This window comes from Solanum verrucosum, unplaced genomic scaffold, assembly GCF_900185275.1.
Source record: "Solanum verrucosum unplaced genomic scaffold, falcon-dt-bn FXZP01000213.1, whole genome shotgun sequence".
Taxonomy (NCBI): domain Eukaryota; kingdom Viridiplantae; phylum Streptophyta; class Magnoliopsida; order Solanales; family Solanaceae; genus Solanum; species Solanum verrucosum.
The window spans coordinates 1,120,906-1,134,426 of record NW_026020043.1 but is presented as its reverse complement, the minus strand read 5'-3'; the positions used below and the strand labels follow the sequence as shown (position 1 = coordinate 1,134,426).

The 13,521-nt window shown below is 34.4% G+C and overlaps 1 protein-coding gene across 1 annotated transcript; it reads right to left on the bottom strand.

The window, feature by feature from the left end:
• Nucleotides 1–11,374: 11,374 nt before the first annotated feature.
• On the bottom strand, nt 11,375–11,866 carry LOC125821704 (uncharacterized). Its single transcript, XM_049501090.1, has one exon. The coding sequence runs from the start codon at nt 11,864–11,866 to the stop codon at nt 11,375–11,377; it is 492 nt and encodes a 163-aa protein (XP_049357047.1).
• Nucleotides 11,867–13,521: the final 1,655 nt, after the last annotated feature.

Sequence of the window (13,521 nt, the reverse complement as noted above, 5' to 3'; positions counted from 1 at the left end):
TAAATAATAATGTATCATGCACTAATTTTTAGGCATGATACGTAAACTCGAATTTATACTAAATGTATCTAATACATAACAATTACCAAACAGTAATGTATTGATCTCAAACCTAACATCTTATGGGTAACAATTTCTTATTTAACGTATCTAGTAGAAATACAACACTTAACGATCTCTAATTCAGTTGCAATGACTGATTTGAGATTCACAAACCTATATTTTGACCAACAACAATTCCATCACTTTTGTATCGGTCATACCTCACCTCACTTTCTTAGATTCTGGAATCTCTCAACAAGATCGACATGTTCATGTTGTACCAGTACAATTTGTCGACAAAAATTTGATAAAAAAAAAGAGATTTTTTTTGAAAGAATGGAAAAAAGAATTTAGGGATCTAAACACACATTACATATTGTGATATGATCATTGATGACTTGGGAAGTCATACTACATAAACATTGATGGCATATCTAGATACCACACTGCTTAAAAATTGATGGCATACTCGACTGTCATACTAATCATGTTTTAAAAACTCTTTCTCAGAACTCATCTTTACTTCCTCAAAAACTCAGTTTAACACTCAAGTGTTGGCTTTAAAAATCTTCTCAAGATTTATAACTCAAAATAGGGTTCATGCTGAATTATAGACATGAACAAATCAACTCAAGGGTCTCAATAACAATATAGAACTCAATACTCAGAACTCAAGAACTCAGAACTCAATGACACTTCTCATCTAAAGAATACTCAATTCATAGGGTTCATGTTGAAATATAGACATGAACGAATCTACTCAAGAATCTTAATGCATAACATATAACAATTCAATAATTAGGAATAAAATTTCAAAAAAAAGAATCAAGAACTAAAAATCAACTCATCTCAAGAATACTCAAATCTAGGGATAGAAACCTAGATTACTCTTTTACTAATTTGAAAGTAGATGTCGGGCGCGAGGATGAACTTGTCCAACACTATGATAGTTTTACATTCCTAAAAGAACAAGGTTTTTGAAGAATCTTGAAAAAGAACTTGATTAGAAGCCTTGAAACCCTAGCTTGAAGGAGAACAATCAAGAAAATCTTTCTTGAGATTCTTGAATTAGTTTCTTGAAATTTATATGGCCAAGAATTATAATTTTCATTAGTGATTCATAATTGTATGAAGAAATTTGAGTCTAAAAGAATGAAGTTCTTGGAGAAGGACTTACCTTGAAGAAGAATCCTGAAAAAAGATTGAAAAAATCTTGAATGAAAGTCTTCTACTTTGATTTTTCCTTAGGTTTGAGAGAGAAGAGAATGGGGATTAAGAGATGAAAATCTGACAGTTTTGAGTCTTTAATTAGTCAATAAATTCATTTAAGGTTTTCTTAGAGGTAAAAAGACAAAAAGGATCCTTTTTAATATTTTCCCGTCGGCTAATTCGTCACTGCACTGTATCAGATTACTAAAATGGTCATAACTTTTTACTCAAAACTCAGATTGTTGCGAAATTGGTGGAGTTGTAAAGAAGATTCAAATACCTTTAATTTGATATTTTATGAGTCACGTAACTCTTTATATTCTAAGAGATATGGTCGTTTGAAGTTGACCCAAGTAGAATCTTATATCAAAACTGAATCGGTAAGGAAACTTTTAACTCAACTTTGTGCTAGGGGATTCTAGTGACCTTAATTGATATCCAAAATCATTCCCACACTAAATAATTTACCTTTACACATATGGACAATTTAATAATTACTCGATTCAATGTTCCATGTAAATGAAGAATAGTTCGAGCCTTAGGTTAGAGATTTTCTGGGTGTTACAATATCTCCCCGTTGGGATCATTCGTCCTCGAATGACGGTTAAACTGGGAATGGAAGGGAAAGGATTCACTATCACTATATCTCTCGACTTCTGAACTTGTCTACTAATATAGGCATAACTGATTCATACTGAGAGTTTTGAAACTAGACTATAACACATATATAATGAACAATATGGGTTTGATCATAGTTACACTCTATCTGAAATTATTTGAAATGAAATAAGGATATCTGGGTATGAAGTATGAATATAAATAATATGCCTTGACTAATATGACTGCAACTTTCAAGCTCAGAGACACATTTCAACTATGCTCTTCTTTCTTATTACTACTCCTTATTGGATGCAACTCATAGCTCCCACAAGGGTATATGACTACTTTTACTAAGGTCTGAGTCTAACTGTATGCTCTTACTACATTCTATCCTAACTCAAAATCACAAATTACTTAACATAAGGTGATTATTCTAATCTAAATCACAAGATTTGGGTTCTATACCTCTATAGGAAATCTCATCCCAAGAATATTACTCTTTACTTCTGCATTTAACCAACCTCAAGTCTTAATCAAGAACCACCTAATGCATCATGCATTCATCCACATAATGCCAACATCACATTTAAGTCTAGTGAGCTTAACCACTCCATGAACTCCTACTAACCAATCCTTATAAGAATTCCTCATTCTCTCGTCACTTGTACCAAACTGAACTTTCATGCATCACTACTAGGAACTGACTTATTACTCATCGTAAAACCTTATCTCCTTCTTCCTCCACATTTGTAACCTTAGGTGGAATAAACACACCATCACTATCACAATAAACAATAGCAATCCTCTTCTCAATTATCACACAACTACAATCATCAACACCACTCTCAAAACTAAACAAGATCACTGAAAGAGCTTTAGGGTGAAAGATCATAAGCACGATTCATTTGAGAGTTCTGATATAAGAATATGCATGACATAAAATTATTTTGCTAGCCATTAAGATTAAATCACAAATTTGTGAGATTGAGCTCACTATGAGACATGAGTGCGTATATGAATAGGTTCATATCATGAAGCTGATATCCATAACTTTATGGAGTAAGATTGAGATCAATGGGCTAAAGTCTTTGCCCCTTATTATGGAAACCGAGCATAGATGTGAATCTCTGTGAAGTGTATGAACATAGATCATAAACACAATTTTGATATAAGAAACATCAACAACATGTTGTAATGACTGAACTTTGAGGAATACACAAGATTATGGATGGATTGGTATATCTCTAAAACTCTTTCTGAATACATCTCTATTTGATTCGCCATACTTGACTTGGTTTCTCATCTTATCATCTTCTCCTTAGGTCTAAAGCTGACACTTGAAAGCTATGGATCTATTCCATCATCTCTAAGCTGGTCTATATTTCCTTTACTCCTTTACTCGGGAAAGGCTTATCTCATGGCTAGTGAACCCTCTATAAGAAGGTTCTAAGACTCCTTCTAATACCTCTTTCTAAGATGTTTCTATTAACCTCTTCTCATTAGCTTATAAGGCCGCTTCATCTAACTTTTAAGGAAAAAAATAATGCTTACATCAGCCTATTCCACATTGAAAGCTCAAATATTCTATCTAGTCACATATGAAAATCATTAACTTAATTGGAACCTCATGTGATTACATACTATCTCGGGTACATCTCTTAATGCTCTTGTTACTCTTATGACTTAGCCAAACTTCGTTGCCCTTATCTAAAAGTTAGGATCTCTCACTTGTACCACTCATATTCATTGCAGCTAACATCTCAATTCCTCACCTACTCTATGTCAAGTCTAGCAGATCAGATCTCAAGACTAACATCATCACCATCATGCTATCATTATTTTGATCACAACACTCATATCAAATTCAAGCTTAATATTTATTACTAAACTCGGATATCAATGTGATTGCTCACTCACTATACTAACTTACAACTACTATATAAAAATTAAGAAACACCCGCTCCCTAAGATCTCATGACAAGTAGTAATTATTTATCTCTCAGTCTACATACTTACAATTTACCGTCACACTTCCTTTCACAACTTAAGTACTATTTACTCATTCGCTATACCTCATTGCCTAATTGATTTTGTAACCATCTGAATACTATGGGCTCTTCCTTAAAAATCATAAGCCTAGCTTAGATCTATTACCTCACGAATACTCCTGTTGTTTTATTCAACACCTATACTTGGTCGTTACTAACACAATGACACATTATCATAAACTCCTTTCTGATTAAAGTATACTCTAACTCGTCCTAACTAGTAACTATTCCTCTACATTCTATCATGACATCTACACGAACTCATCACTTCTTTGTCTACCCATAAATGAAAACTCTTCATTAATGACTTACTAGGTACTTCGGTACAACTTACATACTCTACTCAATAACTATCCCCAATTATTAGGTTACTACACCTTTAAATGCATACTTCTAACTCTAGGCACTTCTACTACCCAATCTCTAAAACACACTTCCTCGAAAGGGTCTCAAATGAAACAAAGTTTAAAGAAGAGAGTTTAGGAGTACATCTCGCTTTTAGCTCAAACGCATGATTCATATGAATAAAAGTGCATTCTTTCAATCTCAACACTTGAGCTATATCATAAGCTTCTTTTAAGCCCCTCTACAATCTCATGACTTTCTGAAGACTTTTGCTGAGAGTAACTCCTCGATAGGATTTGGGCTTTGCTTTTCGACTACCTTGAGTATAAGGGGTAGTAGAATGGATTTGAGAAAATGCACGAGTTTGAATAGGTTCCTTGTGACTCAAGTCTATTGCACGATTTAGAGTATGAAAGAAGAAATTTTTTTCTTAAATGTCTGTAGTCCCTCATTTGTAGAAGTGGGCCCTCACAACCATAAATACGATCCTACTTGAAATGGCTTTATAAACACCCTAAGATACTTCAACTCTGTGCTCTAATACCAAGTTTGTCACAACCCGAGCCTACACCCTGGACGTGGCCAATACTCGAGAACCATTGCTGCTTCCCAAGCGAACCCTCATCCTGGCTGACTACAAGCGAAAGACTAACTCAAGCAAACATAAGTATTAAATTGAAAGAAGCGTTTGGAAATAATTTACTGAATCTCAAAACTGAATTGAATATACTGAGTATGAAACATAAGTTTTAAATAAAACATCTGAAACTGAAAGACTCTCTAAAACAGTCTATCTATGAAGCCTTTACTGAATATAAAGATTAGTGTCGGGAGAAGACCCACGACTGCTTAAAAACTATTACTAATAACTCAGAAAACTGGAGTCCTCCGGAAGCAAGAAGGTCGTACTTCAAAGCTGACGAGCGGATGAAGTGATCTCAACAGACTCTTGTTGAGGATCCTAAGAACCTGCATGTGCATCATTAAAAGATGAAGGTTGAATGCCATTAGTACATTGAATGTACGAGTATGTAATATAGCTGAATAACAAATAGTTGAACTGATAAGACTGCAATAGATAAAAGATAAACTTAACTGAATGTAAAGGATTAAAGGAATGAAACCATTTAAGACTTTATAAAAACACTTAATCATCTCTGAATCTCAACATAATAAGTGATATAACCAAAATACATTTTAAACTAAATTTGGGAGATTCTCTAATCGATAACCATCATTATGTGCTATGTGATGATACAACGTCTCACCCACACTGCCAGAACTGTTCTATACCTTGCCGGCATATAGAACACCTCAACTAAGTGGATCCACTAAGCTCTACTTGAAGGCACTTAGGATTCATCTAAAAAGTATGATCCTGTACCCATGTTGGAATACATGGTTTATGGGGAATGTGAGTTCTCTCATCCCTATATCAGTGCTCAATACTGCTCCCAACAATATGTACTCATGCTCAATGTTTAAAACCATACTCTTCCTTAAGTTTGAGATATGTCACGACCCAAAATGAGTCATGAGTGACACCCACACTTAACCTCCTAGATGGGCGAACCAATGAATTCAATCCCTACTTATATTTATTGCTCAACTTACGAAATACTAACCATATTGCGGAGGCTTAAATCTTATTAGTGTAAGAAACACAAATCGACTAACGTCTATTAAATATCATTTCCCAAACTCTGAAAGTCCTCACGTCAAGGACGATCTAATATTCAAATAATAAGTCTAAGAATATCAAAGACACCAAAATAAATGAATAAAATAGTTTATGTCCGAAAACTAAGGACATCATGCCATGACCGAGAGAATCCAACACGAGCTAGAATGAATGGCTCACCCTGAACCTGATGTGCTGGAGACTGGCTAGAGTTGAGGGTAAGTCGAAGTCACTGGTACACTGGCTTCACTCCAATAAAGGAAAACGAAGAAAGTACAACTAGGGATCAGTACAAGGCAGCATGTACTTAATAGATATCATCGGGCCACTTAAAATAGTAGCTGATATGTATAAAGTAGTAACATGAAATCAACTATAGCATTTAGCAGGTGGCAAGCAACGAGCAATATGATCAAGTGACAACAACACTGAAACAAGTACGTAATCAGTCACAATACCAAACACACACACGAGGACTCATGCCTCCACACCACACTCATTTGGGAAATGGGTTCTTTGAGATTGAGAACATTAAGTTATTTCAATATGTTTTCCTTTAATGTTACAGTGCCGAAAAGTGACACCCGATCCAATAATACCGTGTCGAAACGTGACACCCGATCCAGTAATACCGTGCCGGCTCGTGGCACCAAATCCAAATATATTGTGCCGGCTCGTGGCACCAAATCCAAATATATTGTGCCGGCTCGTGGCACCAGATCTAACTATATAGTTAATTCATTTGTCAATCTTTATCATCTCTTTCCACTTCCTTAAATGTATTTCATTAAGCTTTCTTTATTCAAGGCATCACTTTAATAGGACAAGTTAAAGATTATGGATTTCGCGGTCTTGGGATTACAGACCAATCACAACCACACATAAATTATCCAAACCACAACAACCAAGTACATAGAAAAATTCACAATATCACTCAATGACTATCAATCACTATTAAGAGTCTATCTATTACGTAGAATAGATCATAACCTACCTCCACCGAGGAGCCGAAGTCAAGCAAGCAAATTCCCCAATGTTTTTCCTTCCATAATGTCTCAGAACGCTTCCTATCTATCAAGTATGCATAATTCATAAATAATCGAGTCGATAGACACCCATATTACTATATGTCTAGCCTAGACCCAAAAATTCACCCAAATCTATAATCAATTTCCTAAAGTTCAAGCCTAACGGTAAGTCTTAATTCCTCCAATTATCATTTTTAATGGTATTAATATAATACAATACACCTAATATTCAATTACCTATACTAATTTGTCAAAACTTAGATTATAATGTGATAACCGTAGAAATCCCCATAACTGAAACCACAAATTTGTCCAATACTTTAACTACGACAAAACATACAAAACATACTTTGTTCCTTATACAATTTCCAGTGACTGACTATTCAAAGCCAATTATTAGCATCACTATAGACAATTAGGGTGTGTTTGGTATGAAGGAAAATATTTTCCAAAAAATGTTTTCTAATTTTCTCATATTTGGTTGGGTTAAATGTTTTTCAAATCAACTCATTTTCCTCAAATTTAAGGAAAATGACTTCCCTTCAAAACTTAAGGAGAACATTTTCCAAAACTCTATTCCAACTTCAAATTACAATTATTTTTTTGTTGAAAAAATCAATTTATTTTGTCCCTACCCTCAAACCAGCCCCCCCAACCACCCCAAAAATAAAATAAAATTTTAAACCTTGTTTTTAAATTCAATTTTTTCACCCCACCCTCACCCCACCCGCACCCCCTACTACCACCCCCTCCCAAAAAAAATTAAAAGTTCTTTTTAAAAGATATTTCTGATTTCAATTTTTTATTTTTTTACCCCCTACCCCTTACCCTCCCCCCCTCCCATCAGCCCCTATCATCCCCCCACCCCCTTCAAAAGAAAAAAAAATTAAGTTTGTTTATAAAAAATATTTTCAACTTCAATTTTTTATTTTTTCATCCCGATTCTCAACCCCCCCCTCCCCCCCCAAAAAAAAATAAAAAAATAAAATTAAGTTTGTTTTTAAAAAATATTTTCAACTTCAAAAATTATTTTCTACTCTATTAAAAATAAAAGATATTTCTCAAAAACATTTTTCATTCATAAATCAAACACAAAATCTTTTCCGGAAAATATTTTCTACTCACCAACCAAACATGAGAAAATAAGTCAAAAATCAACTTGTTTTCCAGGAAAACATTTTCTAGGAAAACATTTTCGTTCGTACCAAACACACCCTTAATGTATCACCTTTTCCCAACTCAAACTTGTCCCTTTAAGTACTCATTTTAACATAAAATCAATTTAATTGTTAATTCTTTTCCTCCTAAACCGACGCCACACATAACCCTTTCACTGAACATGCAATGTACGTGATTCACTATTCTCAATTCCCTCATTGCCATTAACCAATTCCATTCAAGTCAACACAAACATACAGTTAGTATACTAAGAAAATTTGAAGTAAAAGAGTCACCTGAAGCAGATCTCTCGCCACTTTCTTTATTCTCCTCTTCCCCTCTATTCTTTTCTAAATAAAATTATTATGTACTATAAGCGACAAACCCTACTAACTTATTTTAATATATATGGGTCAAGTGGTACTAAATAAATTATGGACTTGGTCCATTAACCACCAATGAATAAAACAATTAATAAGTTTAACCCATCAACTAAATCACTGTAGTTAAATAACTAGTTCAACATCACCATTTAAAATTGAGGGGAATAGTCGAAATAACTCTAGTACTCATAATGACCTAACAGGTCGTTACAAGATAATTACTCAAACTATCCTCTTAAAAGAGGTAACTGCTCTGAACTATCTCTGAATTCATTAACTCATTTAGAAATCAAAGTTTGTCTATTCTCAATGTAAAAGCTGATACCTTTGGGAATACTTAGTTCCCTTATACTCTTACTCAATTCATATTTTAAAACTCTTTCTCAAAAATATATCAAAATCATATTGTGATATGATCATTGATGACTCGGGAAGTCATACTACATAAACATTGATGGACTATCTAGTTACCACACTGCTTAAAAATTGATGGCATACTCGACTGTCATACTAATCATGTTTTAAAAACTCTTTCTCAGAACTCATCTTTACTTCCTCAAAAACTCAGTTTAACACTCAAGTGTTGGCTTTAAAAAACCTCTCAAGATTTATAACTCAAAATAGGGTTCATGCTGAATTATAGAGATGAACTAATCAAATCAAGGATCTCAATAACAATATCGAAACTCAATACTCAGAACTAAAGACTCAAGAACTCACAACTCAACGATATTTCTCATCTCAAAAATACTCAATTCATAGGGTTTATGTTGAAATATAGACATGAACGAATCTACTCAAGAATCTTAATGCATAACATATAGCAATTCAATAATTAGGAATAAAATTTCAAAAAAAAGAATCAAGAACTCAAGATCTCAAAATCAACTCATCTCAAGAATACTCAAATCTAGGGATAGAAACCTAGATTACTCTTTTACTAATTTGAAAGTAGATGTAGCCCGTGAGGACGAACTAGTCCAACACTATGATGGCCTTACATACATGAAATAACAAGGTTCTTGAAGAATCTTGAGAAAGAACTTGATTAGAAGCCTTGAAACTCTAGCTTGAAGGATAACAATCAAGAAAACGTTTCTTGAGATTCTTGAATTAGTTTCTTAAATTTCTATGGCCAAGAATTATAATTTCATTAGTGATATATAATTGTATGAAGAAATTTGAGTTGAAAAGAATGAAATTCTTGGAGAAGGACTTACCTTGAAGAAGAATCTTGAAAAAAGATTAAATAAATCTTGAATGGAAGTCTTCTACTTTGATTTTTCCTTAGGGTTTTGCATTAGGATTTGAGAGATAAGAGAATGGGGGATTAGGAGATAAAAATCTGATTATTTTGAGCCTTTAATTAGTCAATATATTTGTTTAGGGTTTTCTGTCACGACCCAAAATGAGTCATGAGTACATTAAGTTAATTTTAATATGTTTCCTTTAATGTTATTGTGCCAGAACGTGACATCCGATCCAATAGTATCGTGTCGGAATGTGACACCCGATCCAATAATACCGTGTCAGAACGTGACACCCGATCCAATAATATCATGTCAGAACGTGACACCCGATCAAATACTACCGTGTCAGAACGTGACACTCGGTCCAATTATATCGTTAATTAATTTGTCATTCTTTTATGATCTCTTTCCACTTCCTTAACAATATTTCATTAAGCCTTATTTATTCAAGGCATCACTTTAATAGAATAAGTTCAAGATTATGGATTCCACAGTCTTGGATTAGAGACCAATCACAACAACATATCCAAGACCAATCACAACAACACATATATTATCCAAACCACAACAACTAAGTACATAGAAAAATTCACAATATCATTCGATGATATATAAATCACTATTAAGAGTCTATCTATCACATAGAATAAACCATAACCTACCTTCAGTGAAGAACCGAAGTCAAGCAAGCTAATTCTCCAATGCTTTTCCTATTCCTTGAACGTTTTCAATCTATCAAGTATGCATACTTCATAAGTTAACGAGTCCATAGACATCCATATTACTATATGTCTAGCCTAGACTCAAAGACCCACCCAAATCTATAATCAATTTCTTAAATTTTGATACCAACTAATATATCAAGTCTCACGTGTCTTAAATTCAAGCCTCGTGTTAAGTCTTAGTTCCTCCAAATAACATAACCTTAATGGTATTTAAATAATACAATACACCTAATATTTAATTACCTATCTCAATATATTAAAACTTGAATCATAATATGATAACCATAAGAAAATTTCACACCCAAAACCAAAGGTATGACCCGTAACTTTAACACTGGAATAACGTATAAAACTTTGATCCAAATTTCAAATTCATTCTACAAACCTAATTAAGTCTCAATTGGTGACCATTGGTCAACAATAGCAATTGACTGGCCACCAAGGCCTTGTCCTTAAATCAAAAGACAAAACTACAATTTTTACTCTTTTGCAGGTTCAACTCATGCAACATTAAAATTTTCTTCCATCCTTAAACGACTGCGAACATGATAATACTAATAAAAATAATAATATGACCTCTACCCTAGAAAATGCATAGGTTGAGTTCTTACCGGATGCAGTTGGGTGTTGTTCCTCGTCGTAAAGGTATGTTTCCTGTTGTTCTCCCTTGTCATATTTTTTTCTAATAAATGGGTCAATGCTAAGGGTATTTAATAAAATATGGACTTGGCCCATTAATCACCAACTAATAAAAAAATATTATTTAATAAATACCCATCAACTAAATAACCTTAGTTAAATAAATAGCTCAAAATTCTCATCTAAAATTTATCGAAAGGTCTTTTGTAAAATAAAAAGCTCTAGTACTCAAAACGACCTAATGAGTTGTTACATTAGATACCAATTTACCCATCGTTCGTCCTCGAACGATCAAAAGAAGGTGAGGGTAAGAAAGGGGTACCTAAATCGACAAAAAGATGTGGATATATTATGTGCATATCATCCTCTATCTCCCAAGTAGACTCTTCAACTGGACGATTCTTCCACTTGACCTTTATAGATGCAATCTCCTTTGACCTCACTTTGCGGACCTCCTCATCTTGAATAGCTACAAACTCCTCATGATAGGATAGATTATCATCAGGGAGGACCGAATCCCAATGAATAATGTAGTTTCTATCACCATGATATTTCTTCAACATAGAAACATAAAACACCGTGTGCACTTCTGATAACCCTGGAGACAAAGCTAATTCACAGGCCACCTCTCCCACACATTTTAGAACTTTAAACGGCCAAATATACATTGGACGAAGCTTACCTCTATTACCAAATCTCACCACACTTTTAATGGGTGAAACCATCAACAACACTTGCTCTCCTTCCATAAACTTCATGTCCCTGACCTTCTAGTCTACATACACTTTCTTCCTGCTTTAAGCTACTAGAAGTTTCTCCAATGGCTCCTCAAAATATCAGTACCTAAGGTTTCACCTCAAATACATCAAAACAACTATTTAGAGACCTACACCTCCTATCATATAATGCCTCAAATGGGGCCATCTAAATACTCGAATGATAACTATTGTTGTATGCAAACTCAACTAACAATAAACTATTCCCAATAACCACCAATGTTAATCGTATACATGTCTGCACCATGTTCTCAAGGGCCTTGACACAATCGTCAGGAAAAATCTTTTCTCACATAACCATGATAAAATTCTAAATCAATACTGGATACAATCAAAAGTGAACCTAAATCAACCACCACACACTCATAATACACAAACCATCATAGATCTTATTAATATTTCCTTCTCACAACACAAACTTTTCACGAGCTTAAGTTATAAAAAATTGATCTTTAAACATCCGGTACTCATCAAGGGAGAATCAAACTTATTGTAACATCTCGCACCTAGAAACGACTATAAAGAGTTTAAAATATGAAAATATTGATTTTTGGAAAGAATAAGGAAATCTGGAAATTTTTGTCTAAGTTAAGAAAGTGAGTTTGTCCATTTTCAAACGGCCATAACTCCTAGCTCAGGATGAATTAGGAGCGGCTCTTCATATGGTTGGGAAGATCTTGGAGATATCTTTCTAACTCCATCAAGTTTGCGCGATTTCGACAATGTATGAGTGAGTTATGCCTTTCGGAAGTTAGGTTGTTGGATTGAGGAAAGTCCAAATCCGGATTTAAGGAAGGGTAAACTAGTATTTTCTCTAATTAATTTCCTAATTCATTTTTAGGGATTTATTGGGGTAAACAGAACTTAATTCAGTTTTGGGAAATTAGAATACGCTTAGGGCTTGGAGAAAAGAGAAAAGAAGAAAGGGAGAAAAGCCAAGATTTTGCCAAGAACGTCAAGCATTTGGAGTGGAATTCGTCGGGGGTGATCCCTATTAAGGTATGTGAGATATTTTAGTGATGGGTTAGTTCACCCACACACCAACTTGTTTCAATTCAGCGATTTTGAGTTGTTTACATGTTAAAAAGTGAAGTTCTTGAAGGATATCGTTAAGTTCTTGATTGGTTGTGTTGTTGAAGTTTCTTGTTGATTTGATTCGTGTTTCCGGGTGGATTTTCGAGTTAGATCTGTTGTAAGTTGAGAGTACTAATGACCTTAAGTGTTTGGGAAAGGAACTAGGGAAGATTGGATGGTTTAGAGATGAAAAACGAAGGAGAAAAGTCGGAATTTTCTGGGTAAAGGGGTGGGGCGCCGCGCCAGCCAGCGCCCCCAGCATGTTCTCTGAGGTTTGGGGCTTGGCGCTCCACGCCTCTTAGAGCGCCAAGGACGGCGTTCACCCCATTTCTCCCCCCCCCCCCCCCCCCATCTTTTCGTACTAGTTTCTAAGTGATGTACCTATGTTTCCTAGTTGATTCTAACACTCTAAGGTACAACTAACCATCATGAAATCATCCATAAACATGAGATCATGAACCTTGAATCCATAATCCAATTCAAGGAAAGTTAAGATCAAAGTCAAAGAAGTTAAGAGTCAAGTCTAGAAGTTAAGAAGCAAGTCAAAGCAAAGTTTCTTAAAG

What these genes read in the sequence shown, in the direction of transcription:
- LOC125821704 (XM_049501090.1), bottom strand. Translation starts at nt 11,866, where the DNA reads ATGAAGTTTATGGAAGGAGAGCAAGTGTTGTTGATGGTTTCACCCATT.